The following is a 27,900-nucleotide window of genomic DNA, read 5'->3' as shown; positions in this document are numbered from 1 at the left end:
ATAGGTAAAGATTGCTGAAAGACTCTACTGGCAAAGACCCTTGGAGGTAATGATACTGTTCATCACAAATTCAATCTCCACTTCAGAAGGAATAACTACGAGGCTGCATTAGCACTAGAGATAAGTCTTTTGTGAATTCCTATACCAGCAAGTACTATGAGAAATACAGCGAGTGCTTAGCAGAGGTTTTTAGAGTATTTCAAGTTTTAGACTCTAGTCTGACTATAGATATGGAGTGATCCCGGGGGCTGGGTATTTTTGAATGACACAAAGAAAAGAAAGCAGGCCCAACAAGAATCCTTAGCCGTATTTTAAAAAGTAGCATTTAGGTAAGGTCATATACAACAGTTTCATCTCCTTGTCTAGAAGTCATGTTTGTTTTGGAGCCATTACTTGTTAGCTCTCGGCTACGAGGCTTTACTTCACTTTCAGGTCCACTGTAGTTACACAAGCAACAGAAATATTTGGAGGTATGGATCTCCCTGTGTAACAACAGACACACTAAGTAGCAAGACGCTGAAGCCTTGAGATATTAAGATAGACCACTTCCCAAAACCGTATTTTTAAAACACAAATTACCAATAATATAAATACAAACCTTTTACAATTGACACTGTACAATGCAACATTCATTTGAATCACTTTCTGAAGGACTTCTTCAAATAGTGTATAACAACACAGATACGCTTCCCAAGTAACAACTATTATTTTCACAGGCACAGTATCAAGCACCTAAAAGATGAGCCAACAGCTCGTTATTTAGTGCTGTACATACAAATAGGTAGCTTCACCCATGTACAGTTAGTTGTAATTAACTCCAAACTTGCGCTGAGTAAAATTATTTTCATTCTGAAATGATCTGCAGATTTTAGTGCATGAAGAGTTATGAAAGATAGTTGAAGTTGCATTGGTAATAGCAGAGCTGAGCAACCACATCTCATGAGAAGGAAAGCACCTCATAGCAGCTAACACCAATGCCCCTTCCCCAGACTTGAGAAAATTGTCCATACATAAGCTTACATTTACATTGAAGCATATAAATAACCCTGCAGAATGTATTTTAACATGCAAAAGTATTAGTTATCCTCTTTTCCATTCCACTTTTTCTGTGCTCTCCGACAAATGATGAAACAAGTCATAAGGGTCTTGTGAGTTGATGCACTATAGATATAATGTTTAATGCTTCAATTAGATCCGACATAAGTTTCTGTGACTGGTGCAGTTTAACTTGGATCACGGTCGCTGCTGTTCTGTGCAAACCTATTTATACGAACAGAGCAGAGAGCCAAAACGGTTGCTTTGTAATTAGTTCAGGCATGTTTGAATCCAGAAGGGAAACTCTTTTAGTTTATTTTCCCCAGGAACGCTACAAAGTTCCACTACAGCTTTACAGTGTAACCATGCAGATCAAGAAAGGCCCCTCATTCACCTAGAAAAAGATCAAATTATACTATTAAATTGTTCTCCTGTTTCTCGGCTTTACTCTGAATGCACTGAAATGTTTGAAAACACTGTTTCTGAGAATTTGTCATCTGTAGTGTCAAAGGCATTCCTGGCAGAAAAAGAAAGTCTTGTTGAGGGCAAAATTCAGTCAGGATGACTGTAAAACCTAATCCACACCTTTGAATTTGGACTGAATATCCATCACTTAAACATCTTGTAAATGACCCAATTTGTTTACACGGCCCTGTAGCTTTTTATGACTTTTCCATAAAGAAGTTATTACATCCATTCCTTTTATTTTGTTTTAGAGCATTTGAATGAGCCCCAGAACCACAAGCAAGTGAAACAGACTCTCTGCAGATGGAAGTGGCCTTGTATAACTCACCACTACCGGTGAAATAGTCAGAACAACACTTTCAGTTTGGAAATGCCATACCTTCACACACAGCAAAAGAATTTCCTGTGCCATATGTCTTTTTTAATGTTTAACTATTGTATAAAATGAGTGCTGGTTTCCTGTCAACCTGAGGAGGAACGTGAAGCCCCTAGGACTCATGCCTCTGATTGTTTTGAACAAGGGTGAAGGCAGTCAGATGGTTACACAGTGAAGCACACTGGGGGAAAAAAAAAATTTAAAAAATAGAATCAAACTTCTTAGATATTCTAGTTGCTATCATGCAATGGCTCATCCAACGAAGCTCCCCAAATAACAGTTTAATAAAAGACTGGACAACTGAATTTTGTGGAAAAGACTATAGCTATAGATAACAATTAAACCAAGCAATATTATGCATTATTTCACAAATCAGTACCTCCTCCAGCAAAGTCATTTTCCCACTTCACGTGCTTTTAAACAAATGATGCTTAAAAAGTGGCATAGAGAGATTAGCAGCTACGGCTTGACATGGAAGGTGTGCTAAGAGCGTCTCCAAAACCATTTTTCCAATGTAAGCTACTCTTCAAATATGACACTCCCTGGCATTTTACACCTGGACTTTTCCTTCACAGAAAATTACAACTTTGCTGATATGTGCCAAACTGAGTAGTGGTTTAAAGATGTAGAATATCAAAACTACAAAAAGGGCACCACTCCTTTACCTTTTACTGCCTGAACCTAGTTTGAAGCCCATTTATCAGATTACAGGACCAATTCCCAATTAACTGCAGCGTCTAACCTTCTGCCCCCCCACCTTCTTACATAATTTATTGCCAATTCATAATACGAATATTACAGCAGAAGCAATACAAAAAGGAATTAAATGTACAGGAAACACGAGCAGCATTGTTTCCTTTTCCCAAGACATTCTTTGCTTTTTCCGAGACAGACAGACAACATTTCAAGAAAAGCCGCATAAGGGCGATAAGGGAGCTTAAATCCAGCTCTCAAAGTTATCACCGGCTACGCCAGACATTTGCTGAAAGCGTGGAAGACCTCCCTCGCTTTCCTTTAGTAGAAATGTAGTATCATATGGAACGTAAAAGGATAGCTACTCAACTAACACCACTGTTCATCTAGAAGACAGAGTACTGAAAAATTCAAACCAAAGATTTCTACCTCCACCACATAGTGCAGGCAAGGTGCATGACCAGAGGAAAGCCTTGACCTCCCTGCCGCTGCCTGGTCCTTCACCTGGCTTTGTTCAGAACCAGTGTATATCTTGCACTTCATGTAAAGCAATCAGTACAACAGTGATCAAACTGAGCCATGCCTGCATACTATTTTAATACAGTTAACAATCAGTTTTAACAAACTCAAGGAGAAATTTCAGTGTTTTGGGCTTTCAGGGAGTAGAGGAACAGAGGTGCTCTTCACCCTAGAAGAATCTCCTTAAAACATCTGTGTTTATAATGATACCTTAAATGAATTTACCATAAAGCGCAAGATTAATGAATAATTTATGAGGATTAATTCACAAAAAGGCATGTTGCCACTGAAAAAAGGTGTTACTGGTTACTCCCTTGCAACTCTCCCATTCTCACTACTATAAAAGGGTGCCACTACATGGTAAATAACCTTTGAACATTTTCTTATTTCATGTGCAAATGCTGTTTCTGCCTGTATCATGTTGGACTGCAGTACATGGGAGGCTAATTGATATTCTTTTTCCCCAGCCCCAAACGCCTGCATATGAAAATGGCAGTAAGAAAGAAAAAAAAAAAAAAAAAAAGCAGCAACTAACACTGTGAACGTCTTCACTGCAGAGTTAACCTGCATAGCCTCAAATTAGCCCAGCTTGAATGAGAACAGCCACACAGTGAAATAATAATCCAGCAGCTCGAAGAGACTTAACTAAACAGCTGATGAGTTCTTTTAACTTGAGTTGCAGACAGCTCACCTGATGGTCTAGTCAGCAAAGGTAAAAGCACATTGGCACGCTTTGAGGGGTGGCACACACTCGCAGGACTTCAGAGGAATCCACAGCAACAATAAACCAAGCAGCCTACGAGCCCAGTGCAAATCTACGGTCACGCCTATGCAAGGTGAATGTCAAAGTCCAAAATTGTGGGCATGCTTAACAAAGATGGAGTATTTGGAATAGAACTAATTAAACTCAGACGAAAGACATCCCTTGCTAACCCTAATGCAGAAGGCCTGGAGGAGACCAAGGAATTAGCTGGGCTCTCTCCTTTCGTTTACATTAATTTTTTAATAGTTCTTATACTCCCTGTGTATAAGACTTTCTCCATGAGGGTCTAGAGTCCTGCCTTGTCTCACCCAGCTGACCAACATCTGTAGAAACTGATTAGGTTATGAAAACATGTAGAGGTGCTATTGTACACATGCTTTGTAAGATGGGGTATCCTCACATAAAAGAAAACTGCTTAGTATGCTGTAGGATCCTGAAATTAAGCACAAATAACCCAATGTAACACTAGGGATATGTTTACAAAATCTCAGCAGAAGGATGTCAAGAAGAGAAGATCAGAAGACAGATGAACCCTAAGGCTAGGATGTCTACAGGTAGAGCCATGAATAAATTTTCCTGGCATTGCCACTTTAACATAACATCCTACAATTTCACGAAGCCTCTAGAAAACACAAATTTATATTTTAGCTTCACAATAGCACATTATGAATTTTCACTCACCTACCTGAATAAAAGCATTTCACACTCAAACACAAGCTGCAAAAGTTTTCCTCAAAAGGGAATGACAGGGCTGAATAAGTTTTAACGTACAATTAATTTCTCAGAAACTCTGAAACAACTAAGCACTCATACAGATACCTAAGTGCTACTAAAATAACTGCATTTCTACATGTCAGCTCTATTCATTTTCTGTTGCGTAACTTTTTCTAAGTCCCATGGGTTTCCGCTAAAAGGCTACTTACATACAGGCCAATTCCTAAGACGCTTACACACCCGGAAGTGTATTTTCCATGGCACACACTTTGTGACTAAAAGGCAAAGGCATTGCTCTCTGGTAAAGCCAAGAGCTATCTATAAAGCAATTGAAGAGGCTCATTTCCAGCTAAGGGAAGTGGGCTTGCACAGCGCATCCTCTTTCTAGTAATCAGGAACTGTCAGACGCAGGAAAAACCAAAAGCAGCAACCACCCAACAGTAACAAAAACCCCCAAAACCACTCTGCTATAATGCACAACCACTGCTGTAGGATGCAAACCAGTACTCTGCTATTACATGTTGACTATGTAATAATTAGATTGAAAGGGTTTGGATAAAGTTATAAAATATAAAAGACATCACGTTTATGTGAAGACAAAGTTCAACATAAGCCCTTTGGTAGTATAGCTGTCAGCATCTCAAGGTATGCCCTGTGTTTCTTCTCCATTATAAAACTCTGTATCTGACTGAAAGACAAACTAAAAACCCCCAAACAACATGACATAAAGCTTTAAAGTCTGATCTGAAAGCCTAATAAGAACTAGTTGCTGCAAAAATAAGATTTTATGTGTTTCTCCCTTAAATTCCATTCAAGATATTTAACAAAGATACAGGAAGGCTGGAATGCCTACATATTTGGGACAAGTAGCAAATGGTCTGTGCTTTTAAAACTCTTACCTAACAGGAGAAACTGAGAGAAGCAGCAGGACTAAGGAGAAGTCCCAAGCAGCACTCTGCGAAATGGCAGACACTACGCCAGAAGTCAACTACGAACACAAAAACCAGTTTTTAAAACTTTCTTCCACTGCAATTTGTTGCAGTATTGAAGAAGTTCTCTAATTTGCCATAATCTTTTGCTTAAAGTCAAAAGAGGATGTGGTGCAATTCTTCACTCTCCAGGAAAAGGGCTTTAAAACATTTCAGAAAGAGTCTTGGACTAAACAGAAATAGATTAAACTTGAGAAAGATTGCATCACTATCAAATTTCCCTTTAGATGACACGTGCTCATATTTTATACTTCCTTATCTTCCCAAAATAAAGAAAATTTCTGCTACCCAGCAGTAGTCAGACTATACTGGCACTCATCAATTCAGCATGAGTCAGTGGAGGTGGCACCAATTCCCACTGCTTTAAAGTATGTTGTTTTATAAGAGATAATTTTGCAGTCAAATGACTGCAGTCATGCAAAAGCACTGACATTCCTATCTGCAAGGATTCGATGCGCTGCATCACGTGGACATCCACACATTCTTTCAGGTGTTCAGCCCAAGTTAAATGAACTTAATCAGAAAGTCTACGTTGTGATGCTGTCCCTGTCCCTGAATAAGCGGGAAGCTCCCTTTGGAGATACACGAACTGGGGAATCCTCTAGGTGGTTGTGAGGAGGTGTGTGAGGCCACGCACACGCCGAGGTGATGAGAGAAGCTCCCTCTGGCACTTCAGCTACTCGCTCAGTTCCAGCTGCATCCACCAACTTTTCCCAAGGATGGCCTGAGATACGTGAGTCTCAAACTCCTGCTCAAGGGCTTCTGTTTGGTTGGGGTTTTTTAAGCGACACAAATCTTGCTCGTTTCAGAAGATTTAAGAAATACATTATGCAGTGACCAATTAGCGACACTTATTATTAAGAGTTTCTATTCATTCAGGGGAAGAAAAAAAAACTAAAAGAAATTAAGACCTATCAAAAGATAGATCATCACTGGTACATTACCTGTGTTGCAGGATTGACAGAAATCAAATAAGTGATTTGATTTTCTCAGATTTACTTCAGCAACTCTATTTACTGCTGTTCATTCACACTTGAAACTGACTGCAGGAAAATTAATATTTCTAACTAGTTGGTCCTGGTGAGTTGCTAACTGACATCAGTTTCTTGGCCTTCTGAAGTCATTCATTACTACATTTTAAGTGTACGTGCCACATAAGCTATACACTTCATTGCTTATGGCACTCAATAGTAGTTTTTACATTATCTTCTATAAAGACATTCTCATATTTCTCATAGAAATCATAACAGCTGATAGCTTAGCAAAATTACTTTAAACATTTATCACAATTTGTCCTAAGACAGCCAAGAAAACAGAACTTAGATTCTCCTGCCATCTCATGTTGTAATCAAATCTAGATTAAACTAATAATATCACATAAGCAGGTGCACTCAGACCACCAGAGTTAAGTCATTAGAATTGTCATTCACATTACTCAATGCACCAATAGCTCCCTCAGACATTGCTGAAACTACAGAAACAGGATGAAGATACTACATAAAAACACCAGTCAGAAGTAGATGGAAAAGTAGCAAGAACTGTAACAGAAAGAAGCAATAAGTAAACCATCCAAGTAATCAAATTCAATATGCAAGAGATTCAGCTTTGTTCCTCAAAAGAAACTGAGCGATTAATTTTTCTTGACTCTCTACTTCAATATGGAGAAATGGTAATAAATACATCAGACAGCCATAAGAGAACGGATAAAGCCACCTAAGTATGAAAGACCCCTCAAAGCATAATCTGTTTTTCAACATGACAAGGAATTGTGGAAATGAAATCCATCCAGATAAATGGGAGCCATCACTACACGCACCATTTACTGCTACTTCAGTTTCCAGAAAATTGTTGCATAAACTTCTTTGATCCTCCTGATGAATATTTATGCAGTTGAATAAAATCAAAACATTAAAGATAAATATGAATTTTTCAAGGAAATCACATAAAACCCCTTACTGTCAAGCAGAGTTACAAATAAAACCTGTTCTTAAAGAAAATCTGACTATAACAGAGGGCCAATAAAAACAAGGAGGTAGTTTTAAGTGGTTGCAAATGGAGCTACATAGGCCCCACAACAACCATCACACTGAATTCCTAAGAGGTAGCAGCAAAATACTGTGATCTAAGAATATCTAATTCACAATTACAAAGAAATATTTACACTAGGAAGTTGCCACCTAAAATGACACTCACTGTGCAGTGGAAACAAGAGAACTCCTTATGTCTACATTTAGTAAATAAATCTAGTCCAATTGTAATTTTGAAGTTAATAATAATTTAGCTAATAAATAAATAAATACCAATTATGAAAAAATAAATCCTTAAGCACTTGCTTACCCTTTGTAACACAAGTAGTCCCACTGATTTAATAACTGGTCAGAGACATCTTCAGTATCACCTCGAAGCAATACCGACAGCAACCACGTGTGCAGCTGAGTAACACTGTAATCCATTCTACTGCAAAACTTCTTGGCCATTTAGCAGTTTTACAAGTAGAGGACAGAATTTTTATTTGTAGAGTGCGTGAGTGAAAAATCTCCCTCTCTCCTGACCAAAGATTATTTGGCATGCGAACAGCAATATCTCATTCTCATACTCCAGGGAGTTTTAACCTGCCTCTAGCTAAAAGCTATACAATCTTTAGATTGCAGCAGAGTGTAAAAATCACTCTAATTAAATCAAGTAAGAACTGGTTTGACCAGTGTTACTGATCCCCCAAATAATTAAAATAAGTTAAGAAAAGTCAGGGGTTGGTACTTAGCTGTACCTAAACTTGTGCTAATTTTTAAAATAAGTTTTGCAATTGAACAACTAGAAAGCAAACTTCAAATAAGCTACAAGAAGAACCTGGACTGTTGCAAGTATAAACTACCACAGAATACAGTTTCAGGCCACTTTTGAAAAAACCCAAACATTCTCCTGGCTTTGCATTTGTTCTAAGATGTAGTGACTGTATCTTAGAGCATGCCAAATTGCATTGCAAACCAGTTGAAGCCTGACCTAAGGCAGCTACATTTCTGATACATGTGAACAGAATCTAGTTCGTGTTGTCATGTATACTTATACCCATTTACATCAGTTTTGCTTCTGTGCCGTATGATCTACCTTTTACACTGTTGTGCTCCCACTGTTGGACCCTGGTGGCCCTTCAGGGCTCAGCTGCATTATCCTGTAACAAACCTCTTAGGGCAGACTGACAGCATAGCAGGTTTCTTTCCAGTCCTGACAAAGTTAAAGCAAAGCAATGGTAATTCTCTGTGTGTCAATATGTTTCATATATACACCATGCAAATTTAACAGACAGCAGCATAACAGCATGAGACTTTAGTATATTGGTGCCATTATTTGTCCCAAACTGGTGCCCTAAAGCCTCTAAATGCCAGGTAAGCTGGGAAGGGGTAGAAAGCGAGTGATTTCTTTTCTCACATAGAGCAGATAATTTCCTGTACTGTGCACAAAGTCTGATTGGTTTCCTGTCAGAATAGCCGGGTCTCTGAGTCTTTTGATCACTTTCCTCTGGCCCTTCACAGTTGCTCTGATTAGAGATTGATCCTTGTGCTGCTCTTTGATCAGCAGCTCCGGCAGTCTGCAGGTGCCATATATCATCACATTAGCAGGCCGCAGCAGTATTAATCTCCCCCTGCTAAATTTGCTAGTGCACTGCATATTCTACCCATTCACAGAGCACTTGCAGAGGTCTCTGAAACTTTGCTTTCTATTAAAAGATATGACGTAGAGTACTTTTATCTGGGGAGTCCCAAGTTCAAAGTTGAGAGAATTGAATTAGCCTCGAATCTGCGTTTCTGCTTTATTTCATTACAGTTCAGAGAGTTTTGAGAGCTCCCAGCTTGGCCTTTTGTGTTGGTTTGTGCCCAGGGAGAAAGCTCGTTCTAGCTGACATGCAAAGTACTAAATTTTTCACCCCCCCATACATTAAGCACCAGGGTTTCCATGAATGTATGCTAACAGCCTTAATTTTAGATATTCTACACAAAGTGTGGTTTCATGCAGTATATAACGTTTCAGTTTGTAAAATATTCTTTAAAATGACTTCATAATAGCAGATCAAGAGGAAAGGCGCTTAAAAATCTGAATAATGTAAATCATATGGAGTTCAGAGGCTAAGCAAATTACACACCCCGAAGCTGCCCTTGCTGTATGAAAGGAGTCTTTCTCCAGCTCTGCGCAGCCCCAGCCCAAGGGAACTTGCATTTGAGAGTTTTCTAAACATTTCAGGTACACTTGAAAGTTGAAAGTAATTCTCATTTCCTATGCAGGATTAGCTCGTTTCCAGCCCGTACAAAATACCACTCATTCACGCAGACAAAAAAACCCACTCCCCCCCCCACCCCCCCCACCCCCCCCGAGAGCTAAGCATTTAGCGTACAAAGGTGCGCGGGCCGTTGCTTTTTTTTTTGGGGGGGGCACAACATTTTGCACCTCCGACCGCAGAGGAGGGAGTCTCCGAGCCGGCGCTGGGCTCCCTCCCGGCCGCCTAACCGCTGCCCTTTTACCCACAGCGCTCCCCTGAACGCGGCGGGCAAACACCCAGCTGCCGAGCCCCGCTCATCCCGGCCCGGCCACGGAGCTTCCCCCCCCCTCCCCACACACACACACACCCCGGCGGCCGCCACCCCGCGCGGGGCCGCGCTCCCTCCGCGGCGCCGGGCAGCCCCGCAGGCGAGAGAGCTCCGCTCCGTTCCGCGCCGGCCGGGCGCCCGCCCCCGCCCTGCCCCTGCCCCGGGCTGCGCGGCGGCGGCGGGAGCTGCCGCTCCTTACCGTTCTGCTCCTTGGCGCCGGAGAAGGCGAACTTGCTGCTGAGGTCGGACTCGGCGGCGGCCCCCTGCCTCCGGCCGGCCAGGGCAGATGTCAGCAGGAGCAGCCCGAGGAGGAGCATTGGGCCGGCGGGGCGAGGGGCTCCGGCACAGCAGGCACTGGCGGCGCGGCACCGAGGCCCGGGCGTCTCTCAGCAGCGCCCGGCGCGGGCTGCGCCGCTGGGGAGAAGGCAGCACTGAGCCTGCTCTGGCAGCAGAGAATTGCAGGGTAGTTTCCACATAATCCCATCCAAAACTTTTTCCTAGAGCCCTTTTCTGCGTCTCCAGGTTTTGTTTTTCTTTGGCTTTTTTTTTTTCCCCCTCTCTTAAAAAAAAAAAAAAAAAAAGGATCAAAGCAAAATCTGGACCCAGACCAGCTTCCCAAGGACTAAACAATCCAGGGCCGTGCCGGGCGGGGGCCGGAGGAGCCGGGGCTGGTGAGGGCGCGGGGCACGCAGAGGGGCCGGGAGAGGCGGGGGCGAGCGGGGCCGCTGCTGCCGCGGAGGAGCGCGCACCTGTCAGCCGGCAACCAGCGGCGGGGCGGAGGGGGGCGGGCCGGCGGGGCGGGCAAGGAGGCCGGCGGGCGGGCGGGTGAGCCGCACTCCCACAGAAATACCTTCCGCGCCCTCAACTCAGCGGCCGCGCTGCCAACTCAGGCCGTGGCTCTCGGCTTCCAGCCCGCCGTCCACCTCACGGCGAGGGCGGCACCTGGCGCGGCCGCTTACGCGTCCGGGAAGCGTCGGTGGGGAAGAAGGAGGCGAGCGGGGCGGCCTCCGCCGCTGCCCCCTCTCTCGCGGCCAAATGGCGGCGCAACAGGTGCTGGGGCGGCGGGACGCGGGCTGCCTCTGCCCCACGCGGGGAGGGGACCTCCCCGCGTGGGGCAGAGGCAGCCCGCGTCCCGCCGCCCCAGCCCCCGGTTGACTCACGAAGGGGGCTTCCCCCCCCCCCTCTGCCCCGGGTGAGGAACCGAGGTCACCGTGGCCCGGGCCCAGTTTCTGGTAATTGGGGTGTAGACGTTGTGCTGACTTACCAGTATTTTGTTTACTGGGTTGTTATCACGGTAATGGGGTTCGTGCTTGAAAATCTGATGCTTAGCTAAACGTTTCATCTGAAGCGTGCCCTTGACACTGGGAACTAAAACACGGGGAGGAGGCTTTAAAAAGGCTCCGGATGCAGATTGTTTTTCTTGTGACAGAACTTGCTGGTTTGGCTACTCTGAAATGAGACCTCTAGCATTTACATAAATAGATGGGAACGCAGGTTCAACTTTTTATAACTGTCCCTCTCCTGCTGAAACGCTGTGCGGTACTCGGTGAGGTGGTATCCGTAAAGCAGACAGGCTTGGATTTCTTTTTGCTGTTCCACCAGAAATCAGAACTGAATTTATGGCAAGGAGTATCCCCCCGTTAACACTGGTGAGGACTAAAAGGGCTGATGATGTTCAGCACCCGTTCAGATCATGCTGTGTTCAAACTTCTCTGCTAGAGCTGGCGTTTCTAGTTTGCTTGGGAGAGGGTTTGAACCATGACTACTTGATGGGTCTGGGTAACAAGACTGAACGCTAACTAGATACCGGGAGGGCAAAAGAAGCAGTAGGAAGGACAAATCTTTTTCTCTCGACTGAGAAGTTTTGGGGGAGTTTTTTAATGGTGACTTCAGCCCCCATAGCTCTGAGGTGGGTTTGGGGATGGATGGGAACACCTGTATAGCCGCGGTCTCACCGTCTGTGCAAGACACACAAGAGAGAAACTGAGTCTGCACTGCTGGAGTCTTGAACACACGCTATATAAATTTCTTATCCTTTGACCCAGCTCTTTCCTTATATAACTGAGCAGTTTCTTCGCCTCAGCCAAAGTAACCCTTGAGACAGTGATAAACATCCCCTCTGTTCCTAATAAGTGACATATTTCTAGTAGCAACTGAAAGCTGTCCAGCCAAGCTGGGCTGTCTTCTGAAAGGCAGGCTTGGAGCATACCGTAAATAGCAACCCTTCCCTTACAGGGCACGAAGAAAGAAATGTACTGCACAAAGCAGACTACGTAGTTACTTTTATTATTGTTACCATTATTAATTATTATTTTTTGGGTTTCACTTGTTATTTTTAAATGCAAATAAAAATACAATGTGCTGCTTTCCAGGTCTTCTACCTTGATGATTACAAGCAGTGGGGTTTTTTAATCAAATAAATGAAGTATTGCACTGTAACTTAACCTTCATTGCCTGAGGATTTTGTGGGATTCTTTGTATTTTGGGGAACTGATGACAAGTTCCCTCTGAAAAACACGGACCTAGTGTCTCACACTGTGTACATGAAAAGTAAAGCATCCGCTGTCTCCCATAGCTTTGAGAATCTAGGCTGCATCAGACCACTGTTTCATCTGGCATCCTGGCTCTGGCTTTTCAAAGGAAAATGCAAGAACCCGCATAGTGGATGAATATGGAATAACACTGCCTGGGGAGGAAGCTTTCATTCTAAACCTCCTGTAATTAAAGATCAGGGTATATTTTTGATCATTAAGGCTCTACTTCTTTTCAAAAATGCTTTTTTTGTTAATCTCATCCAAAATATTGTGTGTGGTAATCCCTATCCTTATAGATGTCCAGTCTTGTCTGAAATTGATGCTAAGCATTTATCACCAGCTATCTATGTTTATTTTTAATGTTACTGCTCTCCAGTTGCATCAGGTATATGTATGTGTTTGAATTATGAAAATAGGTAAATATAAATTATTTAACCTCTACCCTGTTCATTTACTGTGTTACAGCCCTATTATATCCTTTCCCAGCTAGACATTTTTACTGCATTTTTTATCTGAATGTCTCTATACCTCTAAGCTTTTCAGAGTCCCATCTACTTCTGTTGTGTTTTATTTGGGGTAGGACAACCAGAACATGACATTTCAAGTGAAGGCCTAATCTTAACATATATACTGAAGATAAAACATTTTATTGTATATAGTATTTCTTATGCATGCCTTTTACCTTTTTATTGGATCTACTCATGCAATGATCCACAGAAGTATTGACATTAAAAAAATATTCTGAATGGTTAGATAATCACAACAAACTAATGTGTGTGTCGTTCAGATCATTCCTGCCAGGGCACATTGCATTGCCAATACTGAATTTCACTTGGGACCACAATGCCGAAGCATCTAAGAGTTATGGTGACTCCAGTGCCCAGGACAGATTTCTCTGGATATCATTAAGACTCATCTGTATTTTGCTACCACAATGTTCACATTCTTTTCTACATCCATAATGAATACTTTAAACTACACAAAGCTTTGTATTCCTACCTTTTCTCCATGCTGAGAATTGCACTGTAGTCTTTGTCTTTTCTATCAGTCACCACAACATATCTCACAGCTACTTAGTTTACACTATGTAGTCTTTTTGAAGGTGTATCAAAGACTTATTTTTTCCAAAGGTTTTGTAATATAGTCTATAAAATTGTGTATAAAGTATTTTTTAATTTAAATATTGCAACAGACATTTCTCCATTAATTGCCGTCTTCAAACAGTTTGAGATGCAGACTTTGCTCTGTAGAATAGCCATGCTGATTTGACATATTTTCAGATTGTTTTATGACTGTTTTTTTAATCATCCTTATGTAGAACTTTTTGAAGCAGTTTTTCTTGTACTTGAATAAAATCTGAATTATCTGGATTATCGCACAGGAATTTATTTTGCACCAGTTCTAGAAATAAAGTTATTGAGACCTCGCCACCAGAGAAAGCAATGGAAATTTGGCCTGTTAGCACTCCAGAGACTTGCTGTGATGGTGTATAGCATTTGTACTCCTGAACTATGAATACCCTTGAAATGAAAAGGCTTTCTCTGTGATTATTATTAACTTAAAAAGTTATCATTAAAATGTACATTCATCACACAAACTTCAATTATGTCAACAAAAAGAATTCCCTGCACCGAAGTCAAAATAACATCATCGCGGCACCGGCAGAGGTGGACGGTTTACACATGCTCCACCCCTTCTCCCTTCACCACTTTACAACAACAAAGATTCCCCACAGTTACTTGTGGAAGTGGGCTGGAATTGGCAAGATGCACAGGTGTTCACAGACTGCCCTTTATGATTTGAACTGATACCAAGAGATCTCAACCAAATTCAGGGGGCTCTAGATATCCCAAGCAAGTTCTGCAAGGAAGCATACTATTTCCTTTTCCTATATGCCGTCTTCAGAAAGACTTCCCCCCCCCCCCCCCCCCCCCCCCCCCCCGATAAGGTATGCAACAAGATACGCATTTCTTTCCTGAGGAGGAATAGGGTGAGGAATACAATATTTTGGGGGAAAATAGGAAAAGGCTGAGACATAAACCCATTTTTAGGCATGATGTACAACCAAAAGGAAGTGCTTCTGGAGATGTGTAGCTCCACAAATGCAATTACTTCTATCAAAATCATGTCTCACAAGAGTTAGAGCTAGGCATTTACGTAACTTTCCAAGATTAGGACCCACTGTTAGGAAAAGAAGATTGATTCCCTTCTCTCCGCACGGCTTGTTTCACTTCCTATTATGAATGGGGGGGAAAAAGGAATTAATACATATGTACTTTTATATTCCCATATATTCTGAATGTACCTGTATAATCCTTGTGAGATCATACTGAAGAGAAAAGTATTTTGCAAAGCTTAACATGTAATTTAAAACTAATAAATATCTGCTCATCCAGGCACACAGGCAAATGTCTGCTTTTGTGCAAGGTGCTCTTGATTTCGGTGTAGTTACATATGAATTAGCTGCTGGTATAACACGGTTGAGGTTTAAATACTTATGTTCACATTATGGAGTTATTTTTAATTCTGCAAAGAAGTCTTAAACAGTTATTGAATACTATGTTTGTACAAAATCTTCTATGGATGAATGATAAATATGAAAACAGAAATTGCAGTAGAAACACTAATTGTCTTTTAGAAAAGCAACAATACGATATTCTGCTCTCATGATCACTGAGCAATAGAAAAAGAGTACAAATAAACATGACTCTTGTAATCTTACTAATGTGAGGTGAAGAGGCTGCATATGGAATTGAACAGAAAATAATTCCTGCATTAGAAAGTACTCCTGTAAATGAGGTAGCGCTAAATTTTAGTATTTCAGCCTTATTGTCCGTTCCTACTGAATTTGTAAACAAGTTGAAGATTTGTGGTCCCATTTCTATGTTACATTTAAAAATATAATGAAGAAAAAGAGTGAAGTCCAAAGAGGCTTCAATTATGTTGATGCTGGTACAGTGTGGACTGCTCAGACAAGAAGGAGCTCCGAACGTACTTTGGCCACTTGAATAACAACTCTAAATAAAGTGCCGTTTCTATTTTGCAAATCCTAAAATGAGACTTGGGACTTATAAATACACCTAAAGATAAACATTTGAGCACAGACTTCTAAGTATATCGATGTTGTTCTGCTCAACATTGCATAGCTTAAACAATCATTTTTCAAATTGACTCAAACATTTGAGAACAAAAGTCCTTATTGTACTTTTGTGTGATTTCCACTTATAAGCATTGCTTTAGAGCAGTCACATTTAATAATTCCAATTATTTTATCAACTACATACACGTACATAGTCCAAGCTACATGCCAATGCAACTTTGCTTTACGTAGGCTGTGGGAGCTACAACAGCAGACAAGAAAGGAGGCCCACTAGAGGTCTCTCAAACTATTTAAATGAATGCTGCCCACTTCTGGCACCTGGTAGCTCATTTGGGTCTTGATGGGCTTCCAAAGTCAACATGTAAAAAGTGGAACGTAGCTAAGTCACTTAGGCCTTTTAACATGTTTGCTGAACTTAAGCATGGACTACGCTGTGGCCTGAAAGGGCAGCAGTTGGCAGTCTTGAAGTCGGCGTTTTCCCATGGGGTACGTAGGAGTGTTCTGGGTACGAGGGTACTCTCTCAAGATATTCACTTTCTTCTGTATGCTTTCAGAGTAGAACGCTCCTATGATCTCTAGGACTTACACCCCAATTCAGATGCCCCTCTATTCAAACGCCATATGCTCTTAAGAACATACTTGAGTAGGTGCATGAAGAACTGTGCCCAGATGACAGGCTTGCTCAGGTACACGTGAATGTTTGCTTATTTATGACTATGTGTGCAATGACTTTGCTTATGTCAGAAGCCAGATAAGCTTTCTGGATGCTTTTTAATCAGATGACATCAATTATTGATCAATAATGTCTTAGGTTCTATCAGCATGCATGAAATCCTGTCATGATCACAACTGAAGATGGCATATCTCTATGTCAGCTCTAAATAACTATTGAATTCTGAATAACTATTGAATTTGGTCTTCCTGCCTGTCTCCCTTTCACTGAGCAGTGCAAGATACAGGTTTGCAATCAGAATACAAATTTTGGTTAGCATTTCCAAGCATTGCTAACCACTGCTATTCCAAAAAATAGTATGTATCACATAGTTATAAAGCTGGATAGTTGTATCCAGATTCAGTAAAATTAAGGGTAAACTGTATTATTCAAAACACATATAGATATAAACAGATTATTTCCTACACTGATAAAAACCACTTATAGCATTACAAGATTTTTTTTTAATTTTCATACTGAAATATTTCTAAGCTATTTATATATGAATATTCTATGGCTTTGAAACTGCTCTTCAGAGAAATGAAGCTCAGCTGAAGGTATTTATGGGACGGCAGCATAATTTCACTACCAATATTTGCAAAGTACCCAGCAGTTAACAGTCTGAATGCAGACTGTCTATCAAATAGAGATGCTAAGATCAGTCACATTAGCTATTCGAGTGGAATATTTACATTTATTGAGATTGGAGTAGAAAAATAACATTTCTTGATTTACTTGGATGTCATAGGTATTTTATGTTTACTGAAGAATATTATTGATACTAAGAACTTTGGCTCATTAATATGTTTAATTGAACTAGATTTTTTTACATACCTGTGGCACTTCAGCTTCAGTCTTCTGGTACTCCTCTCCACACAGAGCAGGAGTAATGCTGAGACAATTACATAGCTATGAGCCTTCGTTTAAGTTCAAATTCAGCAGAAGAGAACAGGAATCGTATTGACAGCACCAGCCTCCAAAGAGTATTGTCTTCAGGCTAAACTGAGATTACAGTTTAATTGGTTAATGAAATACAACTAAGAAGATATTGCAAGCAAGTTCATAGGTTAGAGGAACGTCAAAAATCTAACAGGAGTAGAGGGGCAAGCGGGAACTGAAGAGCAGACACAGCCACCCAGGAATGATGAGGCACTGGAGCAAATGTGCTTCTACTAGGTATAGAGTATCTGTCCTCCCTAACCCTGACTCACCACATTACATTTCCTCTTTTTTGTTCTTGTCCTTTCTCTTTCCTAGTCTTCCTCTCTTTCACCGCTTCCCTTTCGCCCTTCTCAATTAACTAGTTACCACTTCTACTGCACTAATTACTTAATTAAAGTCTTGGCCTCCTAATCTTATCTCTCCACACTGAAGTACTAGCTTTCCTAATCCACCTCCTTGCCTTCATAACTGGTCCTCTGATACTCCCTAGCACTCAGATTTGTCTCCTCTTTGTACTTTGCCCTGTCTTATTTCCTGTCAGTCTCCAGTCCAGATTTGCTTACCATGGCAAAACTTTTTTCCCATTATCATGTCACGGAATGAGACTTTCCCACGACTTTCTCAGGCTTTCATTGCACTGATTTGTTCGACATCGGTTAGAGGAGTGAATAAGTTGGTGCTACAGATGCAGCATCCACACTATGGATATGTTGGAGGAGATCTTTCAGTATACTTCCATAACAAAGTTCAAATTCTGCAAGACAACTAGGAGATGATAATCAATGGTAAGAGATGTGCTTCAAAAGGTGTCTTTCTTATCCAAACTAAAACCCTAATGTAAACACACTCACTATCTTGTTCGCCCCATCAGTTATGACATTTTTCCAGATCTCTCATTTTAATCTACGGTACGTACATCTCCTTATTGACAAAATCTGTCTACCTCTGAATGAGGCAGCTTCCCTGTTCCACATTGCATGGAGTCAACTGGAGAGAACGTATGCTAACGATTCGGCCCAATCTAGGCTTGGCATCATCTACAGAAGCACACCAGAGTTTTATTCAGGCCATCTGGATCTTTCCCAGAGAAGACATGAAGAGCTTCCAAGGAACTGATCTGTAAAATTTAAGACTTTACTGATCATGTGCAAATTGTAATTTTCCAAGTTTCTTAAATTTGAGTAATTTATGTAATTTTAGAATTCTTAAACAGATCTCATTTAATCCCTTCATTCATTAATAAGTTTTAAAAGCAGGTATAGATTCTACAGCAATTTTTTTTCATGAGAAAAAAATATTATTGCCAAGGGCTTAGGAGCTTAATTCTACCAAATTCTTTCCACCCCTTCCGACATAAACATAGGTAGAATTTCTGCAGATTATAAATATATTAGGATAATCTGAGATACTGAAGAGCAGTTAAATTTTTACTTAGATACACTGCAGAAGAACATAGACAAAAGCCTACTTTAGTATTAATATTTCAAATCATACATCAGTTTTTATATCTGGAAATCCAGGTAATGCTGCAGCAAACTTAAGGGAATCAAGAACTGCCAGTTGGACAAGAGTATAAAGAATGTACGAATGACACATTATTCATACCAGCAAATTCTCATTGTTATTTCCTTGCCAATCCACTGAATGGAAATATACTACAAAGGAAAATAATTTTAAAGCTTTTTCCAGTAATTTTTCAAAGCTATCCCACTATTAATCACTGGAGTTCACGTCATCCAGTTAAGAATGCACAATATTCCAAAGTATTGCCAACATTTTTCTTTATTGATCAAACGCTGGCATCAAATCACAGTATCTCATTCCCACGGCACTGTGAAAAAAATAAGAACTTCAGCTTCACTACCATCTGGATCACAGATCATCCCATAAAATGTGTTCAGGTTGACAGTAGGTCTTTGAAGTCCTTATTTCATATTATGTTTCTGATACTGTTATATGTTGTGCCCTATCACAATCCATTTTGAAAAGAATACCACTCCGTTAATGCTCAAATTTATAAAAAATACTGTTTTTTCCTTAGACAATAATCTATGTCTAGTTAGGTGTTTAGAGTGGATTTGTAGACATAAACAGAGATATTGTCATTCCCTAGTGCTCTCTCAGCATGCTGGTTACTGTTGATAGCCTGCAATTTAACCAGGAGCTGAAGGTGCTGAAGATGCTGAAGTTGTCAGCATCTTTTTGAGTGGAACTCAGTACCTCACAGGATTAGGCTCCCATTCAGAAAGCACATCAGCAATGCCCAGAATGAATTGTGTGAATAGGGGTGGACCTGAAGAAGACCTTAATCAATGCAAAATATGAATGTTATTACAAGGACATATTTTGAAAGTGTAAACCAGCTTTGAGATGATAGTTCTTAATCTACACAAAGGGTGCTAAGCTAAATGGATTTGTAGGATCAGATTCCTAATCCTGCCCACTACACTATTGGATGAGAGCCTAAAAACTCTTCTGCACGAGAAGTCCTATCACACATAGAATGACTAAGCCTGTTCATGCCTAAATAAAGCAAATATGACTTGATCCACTGTAGCTCAGCACATTTCTGCTCAATCCTGTGAACCACTGAACTGAGTAATGTTAATTCCATTATATTCATTAAAAAAATCAAAAACAAAGCTAAGAAAGAGTGTTCAGTCCTTCATGTAATTGGAAATTAATGAGAAAGATAGTTCAACAGTGGGTTCTCTGCATTCAATTCAACTGTCCTGTTTACAGCCTGATGAATGGATTTTGATCTTTTTTGATGAAGGAAATAATGAAAGCTCTATTTTCAGTGCCACACCTGGTGATGACCAACTAAGTCATACTGAAGCAGAATCATTCTGAGAGCTGGGTAAAGCTACAGAAGCTGAGTTATTGCCTTTTTTGTTGTCCAATTTGTATCTCTCTCCTCAGTGTTCAGGACTCACACATTTCTATTCTTTTTCACCCATCTTCTTATTACCTGCATGCTTGTGTATTTATTACTACCTACAAAAATATTTTCTCATATAAACGTATTTGTTATGTTTCGTATATTTCGAGACGAAAAGTTTTGTGTGCGGTAAGTTTTAACAAGTGATTATAGTAATAGCTTTTCCATGAGTGTCTTATACCTTATGAAAGCAGTAGGAATTTTACTTTGGTAAAGACAGCAGAGGACAGCCAGCAGACTATCCTTTTTATCCCGGTGTAAATGCTGTGCTGCAGCAGAATTCCGCTGATGGAAAGAGAAATCACTGCTGATTTTGTAGTGCAGACTAATTATTATTTTAAGGTCATTCTCAATCTCTTCTACCAGCTTTATAATCATGGACCATATTTATTCTTCCAGCACTATTAGATCCTCATATTTATGGGAGAGCTGTTTGTGAGGGCAATTCAATCAAATTAGGACTACTCTAGCCACTGAAAGAAGATCATTCAGTCACCATGCTTTTTCTTCCTGCAAACCACGGGCAGTCAAACGTCCTTGTACTATAAGTACCCAGTTATTGTAAATGTACTTTTAACATCTGCAGTTTTAGTTGAGACTAATATATGGCTTTAAGTAACTTAGAGAGATTAATGCTAATTGAATAGATGAGAAGAATATTATTCATTACACAGACTAATTCAAAACGGCTCATGCAGTTATCAGACTGAAGTCAGATTTGTTGTGTCAGTTAATTCTTATGTGAATATTATGGTATTAAGAATAGCTGCTTCATGTTGAAACAGTGGAAAATTCTAAATGCTTTTTGCAAACCTGTTCCCTTTCTTTTTCCAAGGTTGTTAGCTTTGATTTGTAGTTTTTTATCTAATACTGAGTGGATTTTTTTTGCAGGACAAAGTGCATTAATAGCTTAGGGCAGTATTATGAGTTATTTTAGGTAAATCTGCTCATAGAACAATGTTTACAGCTGCTAAATATTACCATTTTGGTTTTCAAGGTTATTAAATCAGGTTCTAACTTGTAATGACACCATACAAATAAAATAAGCAATATAATAAACTATATGATATTTTGGAAATTAATAAGCTTGAGAATCTGTCAAGTATTCAGTGTATAAAATAAACATTCACGCCTCACTTTGCAGATGTGAACTTGTTCATATTAATATATAGCAGGTTGCAACATCCAGAAGGAAAAAAGAAAAAAACAAAAAACCTTCCAGCAACACATTCCCTTTTCTGTAGTCACTCATCACTCATCCCTGGTATATCAGGGACAGAAAGTGAAGTGAGTGAAGTATAAGAACCACCAAGTGACATCTGACATATATTCACTAAGAACTGCTGAAACAGCTGCAAAAATGAAAGCAGAATGGAAAATTTCACTCCAAAGAAACCACTGTAGGGATTAACCAAGGGCTAACCGATTTGCATGCAAAGTTGTGCTAACATGGCCATGCTACTTTTAGGATGTCAGCTTGTATATCTTTGCAGTGCTGCATTCTGCCTTCAGGAGGTATCAGTCCTCTCAGACAGCCAGAGTTTTTTCATCTGGTCCAGCTCAACTTAAATCCAACCTAATCATGTGCCTCCCTGCAACGGATTTCTCTGGATCCTCAGTTTGAAGATTACAACGATAGCACCATTGTGGGCCAGTCCACAGTCCCACGTGGTCCATGGCAGCACTGTGTGGGGAGGTACCAGCTTATTTGGAACAAACTTGATCAATATGGGATTTTGAAGCATTATGCTAAGATATTATCTAAAATTCTGGGAACAATAGAATTGGGTCAACCCAGCACTTTGCTTGAGATGGAAACCATTCATCCACTGAGATAGTTCACCAGGGAAGAGTGTTGTGCTCTTAGGGCTGTACCTGCTAGTCTGTGTAGCTGACTTGTTTGGCTCTAGTTTATGCTTTCCTACATGGTGCTCTGTTAACAGGATTTTAGAATCATACATTTTGTCCATTCGATGTAAGTTTAGTTTACCGTCATCTAAATTATGGTGCAAAATGCTTATATTCCAGCCTCCTAAATTCTCCTGATATTCACATCAGCTGAAAAAGACATGCTTCTGCAGTTATGGAAAAGTCTGTGTTAATACAGCGTCTCCTATGGAGATTATATACTTTCTATTCCAAAAGTAACCAAGGAGGCTGGTAAGCAGCAGCTACTAAAAATAACCATCTAAGGAAGCAGGTCTTACTGACTTGCACCCAACCCAAGAAACTTGTCTCAAGGGAATTTCAATATTTGTGTTAATTCTTGGTAAAGCTTGGACTAGTAGAGGAGTTTTGTAAAACTGGGAAAAGCAAGTGATTATAGCTCCACCTTAATGGGAGTGGGATATAACATAGTCATTGCCACATCACGTCCTGTGGCAAATTAAATTTGAAGTTCTTGTCAGTAAATTCCCAGTTACTTAAAAAGGGGGATTTGAAGGATCCAGGTCAGAAGACATGCGTTAGCTTGACCTTGATAAATTAATAGAGAACTAAAGGTGATTATATTTCCATCCATTAACTGAAATCATTCAGCACTGTTTATGGCAGATAGAACTTTACTTTTTTTTTTAATGAGATTACACACTTAGTTGCTAAAAGTGATAGTGTTGATGTAAAACGCCTCATAGAAATTTGAGTGTATGATGTGGTACAACATAGCACGTTGATTAAAAGACTGGAATGTAAAATCAACAAGGAATGGAAGGTAGAGCTGTTTGGAGCCTTAGGGGCTGAAGGCAAGAACATCTTAGAGCAAGTGCTCAGCTTCATGATTCAGCAGATGTGTAGGAACTTAGAGGAGCAATACTACATGATGCCATTTAAAATCCAACCCTTGAAAGAGTAGGTGAGGAACCTTGCTTTCACTGACACTACTAAAAAGCTAGAATCGATTTATTTACAGCTGTGAAATGAGGACAGTATGTGTCCCAGTGCACATTTACAAACAGAATATAATATGAACGTGCAGTGAGAAGGGCTCATATCCAACCAGCTGGCAAATGTTAATTAATTGGAATCACATTAGCCCTCCAAATTAGGATAATATTAAAATGCATTGGTTCTCTGCAAATCAGGAGAGCAAGGTTTCCTACTAAATGTCTACTCGTCAAAAGAGTGCCCAAAGGGACAGCTGCCTCACCAGCAAATAGAAGGTTTATTATGATGAATCACCTCTGTTATCCTACACTCTCAGTGAAATCCTTCAGACCTGACTTTGGCTGTATGACTGACTGTGGTGCTGTGAATCTTGCTGGTTTGCACTCAGTGAGTGGACAATTTAAAAAATTGGTGCCCTGGTGGCCCCTTTCTCACAATACCTAGAAAGCCCTTTCGTCCAGAATATGGACTTGAACCCACTTCTCAAGAGCACATTCATGAGAAAAAATACTGCTTTGCCAAAAAAGCCTTGCCTAGTATTTAAAGCTGTGTAGTAGGAGGCATAGATCAAAACTCAGTAAGGCTGAGAAACATGGTGAACCTGGGTCTTTGTGCAGTGTATGGTGGCAGTAGTCACTGAGTTACTGAGCAGAAAGTAGGAGCAGCTGCTCTTCCATCTATCATTTAAATGTATGTGCAGTTAAACAAAGAGATTCTAGGCCCTAAGAAGACTTTCTTCTTATGAAAATATTTTCAGCTGTAAACACACCTATCTGACATGCTATATACAGGCAGAGAGGAAATCTAACGTGACTCTCTGGATTTACCTCCTAGCTATCTATGGCAATTTATTTCTCAGAACATGCACTGTTGAGAATCCAAATTTTATGTAGCAGTTCTTCTTATGTATCATGCAGGGGAGCCTTTGCACTTAACTCAGGGCTGTAAAGACCACCAAATGACAGAACATTTAATAAGGTGCTGCAATACTCAATTCTGTTATGAATCTTCTCCTAAAAACAATACTTTGTCTGATTAGCAGGTCATTTTAAGTTACATCACAATGTGACCGTGGAGATCAGGCATCATGTACTTATTAAAGCTGACATCTGAAGGTTTTTCTAAAAATAAGCTCCCACTTTGCAGAGAGGATTTCTCAATCACCTTAATCTTTTGTGGTATTTGGAGATAAAAAGACGCTCCAATGACTGGAAAATTTCCAAAAGGATGTCTGGAAAATTGCAAAAAAAGTCGTATGATTCATGAATTGGCCATTCATTCAGGAGATTATCCTACCATACTTTCTAGCTGAGGGCTGAAGGAAACAGGCACTGCATCATTCAACTTTCAGGCTCTTTGTCTCCATATATTAGATCCCTCCCTGGTACATCAGGAGGTGTCCTCCTACCCTGTGAATCACCCATAAAGGATGTGCCTGCCCTGCCTGCCCCGCCTGTCCCGTAGGGAGCTCTCTCCACTGCTGGCTTAGCGGTTTGAGTACTTAGAAAATCTGGGTTTAATTATCTTCTCAAGCTGATGGTGGCCTAATCACATCTCCTCCTCTGAGAGGCTATGAGGAACAGACGTTCTCTACATGACCTATTAAAGTGATATTAGTGTTTAGTAGCAAATCCCAGTTTCACTGGATGAGAGGAAGAAAGCATTGGCTCTCTCAGTCTAGTTAACATTGCTCAGTGTGGACAAGGGAATACTAAACTCCTACTTGCGTATTTCTTGCTAGAGTTTAGTGGAAACTACGAACATCAAACTAGGATTTCCCAACTCTGTTTTCTCTCTTCAGTGCCCTAACAAGTAGGTAGTAGAATCACGTTCCTGTTTTTTTCTCTCATGTAATCTTGCATCCTTTGCACAGTGACATGTATTCAACAGGAAAGGCTTTGGGTATTTCTGTAGTTTCATATTGGAAAGGACTCATATTGTACGTGTAGACTGGGAATTCCCTGAAACCATCCTATGTACTGGGCCCCTTCCAGTTTTTCTGGAGAAATAGTCTCCTGAGTGTTCTCCTGGGAGCCCAGCAATCTGCCCAGTTCAGAGCGGTTCTGGACAGAAACAGTGCCCTGGGCATCTGAAGCACTTCAAGGCTCACAAAAGGAGACAATAGTAAGTTTAGGTGCTGCCAGTGCCTAGGTTAATGCTAAAAGTTTTTGTTTTCTTCAGCTGTAGTATCAGGCAGAGTCATGAGTCATGATACCAGACAGAGGCAGAGCAAAGTGTGCTTAATTCACCATTCAGACTGATGAGTATTTAATTAGCTTAATTATGTTTACAAAACTGGGAAAATAACTTTGTTGTTTCTCAGATGGGGAAACTGATGCATAAGGAAAATAAGGAGTTATTTTAATATCAGTGTTCCCTGCTCAAGTCAGAAGACCAAATGTATTTTTCCCTGCTTTTGTGGACAGGCTTTTAGTGAAGATTAAATAATGAAATTATACAGTGAAGTTTGCCAAGAGGCATAGAAATGCACACCTAGAAGAGACTTCCTACATCATAGAGACCTCCCTTACCTGAAGGCTGTATTTAGAATTATTTCTCTGGAACATTGCCCACAGTATTCCAGATGAGATTTTCACTTGCTTTAATACTTCTCCATCACTGCTTGAAATACTAAATCTAGTTGGAAACCTTATAAACTGCTAGTCCTCAATGCCACTAATGTATTCAGATCTCTTCTGTGTTGCAAATCCTAACAGGCCTAATACTAATAGGCTCATAGCAGAAATTCTTATTAATATCTTTTTCTCTGAGTTTAAGTTCCATACTATTTTCCATTTCACTATTATTTTTCTAAGCCTCACAATCATTCTTCATGTATAATAAGCTATTCTCTCCTTTCTTCATAATTCCCCCCAGCTCCACCATCAGAAAATTTTGCTAACATAGCCAAAGTCATTAAAGAAACAGAGATCACTTAAGGGAAATATTAATTAAAAATCTGATTGAAGCACATCTCCAAAGTTAGTTTAAGACAGTGTAGGATAAATAATTATCTCTTTAACCTCTTGCCACTCACCAGATTATGTTCCACTTGTGGGATGGATTTAATCAGGATGCTTACAACCATATCTTGGAATCTTGAAATAAGCTACACATAATTAATATTCCAGGAGCTCCACACTGCTGTTCAGGAGGGTATATTTGAATGCTTCTTGTTTGGGAAAAAAAAAACCAAAACCAAATACAACAGCATATACCAGATTACTATTATGGTAAAAACCACATATAACTACAAATACAGAAGAAGAAAAAATTGTTGGCCTAAAGTGCTCGCAATTTAATAAGAAGCAAAACTGGGTTAGATGAAAGTCTGGAAAAGTAGTGTCATAACTACCGCATGATACAGTCATTCATAAAAAACCAAGCCAATAATGAACTCATCTGCCTATCAACTCACTACTTATGCTACTGAAAAGGTGTTTCAGGGAGAACTGAAAGAAGCTGAGGGAATGCTTCTGAGAGACCAGATTTTCTTTTATCCACTATTTTGAAGAGAGGCGCAAACGTGATTTAGATACTGAACTTTCATTTAAGATGGATTGATATTTTCTTACCAAAACGAAGCCATTTTCCTAACTTATTCTTGAAGAAACTATATACACTTTACTGAACTTTAATCAAGTATGTAGAGTTAATTGAGTTCCTACAGGGCTCGCCAGGCAGGCAGATTGGCAACAGCAATACGTATCCCTGATGTTGTCACAAGGGGTTTGGGTTTCCATGGCCCAGAGGTCTGAAGCAGATCTGGCCAGGCTGTGTTCAAGTGCTGTAGAGCCGTAAAACCTGACCACAGCTGTTAATATCTTAGCTTCAAAGAGGGAATCGGAAAGCTGTGTCTCACCAGTGCAGGCAGGTTACATTGCAAACTGGTGCCAGCTTGGGTTCATCTTCAGTTGTAATCTGCAGCAGATCAGAAGTAGCTCTGCATTAAGGTTCAGCCTCTCTGCTTGTTGTGGAAATGAGGAGTAGGTGGACACAGGAGGAGAAAGAGACTCTGTCACCTCTGCCTGTGAGCAACCATTCTGAAAGCCCAAACCCACACACAGGCTCAGTCAGAGAACAAAAAATTGATGGAGTGCAGCTGGCTCACCATGCACGGTGTTCTCAAATACCACAAACACAGTTTCCAATAGGGAACTTTCCTGGAATTTCTGGTTGCAGGCCACTGGAATAAAATTAAAGTTACAAAATATTGGAGTTCCCCAGTTTTACTCACAGTATGAGTCAAAAGCAGATCCCAAAAGTAATTTGCAATTAGAAGGAAACCTCTTTTGCAGTATTTGTTAGTAAAGATGACTTCCCCCGCCCCCAGAATGCCAATAAATAAAAATGCTACACAGAGACCTGGAGCTGAAAGATTAGTGAGAGTTAGGGCCTCACATTAGCATCTACATGGTGTCTTTTGACCAAGCTCAGCCTGGAAATGGCATTCCCTTATGGCCAGATACTAGATTACTGGTAGACCACCTACTTCTCAGCAGTCCTGGCTCTCTTATTCTCTAGTTCTGTAGTCACATAACATCAGTCCTGCTGCCACTTTCTCACACCTTTGTTCTTTTTTAAGATGTTCAATTTAATAACGTCAACCTTCAGATTCAGTCACTCTTATACAAGATCAATCTCCGTTCCTTCT

The 27,900-nt window shown here is 40.3% G+C and overlaps 1 protein-coding gene across 1 annotated transcript in view; it reads right to left on the bottom strand.

Annotated features, from left to right (window-relative positions):
• PDGFC (platelet derived growth factor C) overlaps window positions 1-10,550 on the bottom strand; it is a 135,680-nt gene extending 125,130 nt beyond the window's left edge. Inside the window, exon 1 of the mRNA XM_050895888.1 lies at window positions 10,334-10,550. Within this exon, the coding sequence (XP_050751845.1) occupies window positions 10,334-10,451 (118 nt within the window). The 5' untranslated portion in view covers window positions 10,452-10,550. The remainder of the gene's footprint in view (window positions 1-10,333) is intronic.
• Window positions 10,551-27,900: the final 17,350 nt, after the last annotated feature.

The sequence above is a fragment of the Gymnogyps californianus genome, chromosome 4 (assembly GCF_018139145.2).
Source record: "Gymnogyps californianus isolate 813 chromosome 4, ASM1813914v2, whole genome shotgun sequence".
NCBI classification, from domain to species: Eukaryota; Metazoa; Chordata; class Aves; order Accipitriformes; family Cathartidae; genus Gymnogyps; species Gymnogyps californianus.
The sequence above is the reverse complement of the archived record's forward strand: the minus strand, read 5'-3'. Positions and strand labels throughout refer to the sequence as shown.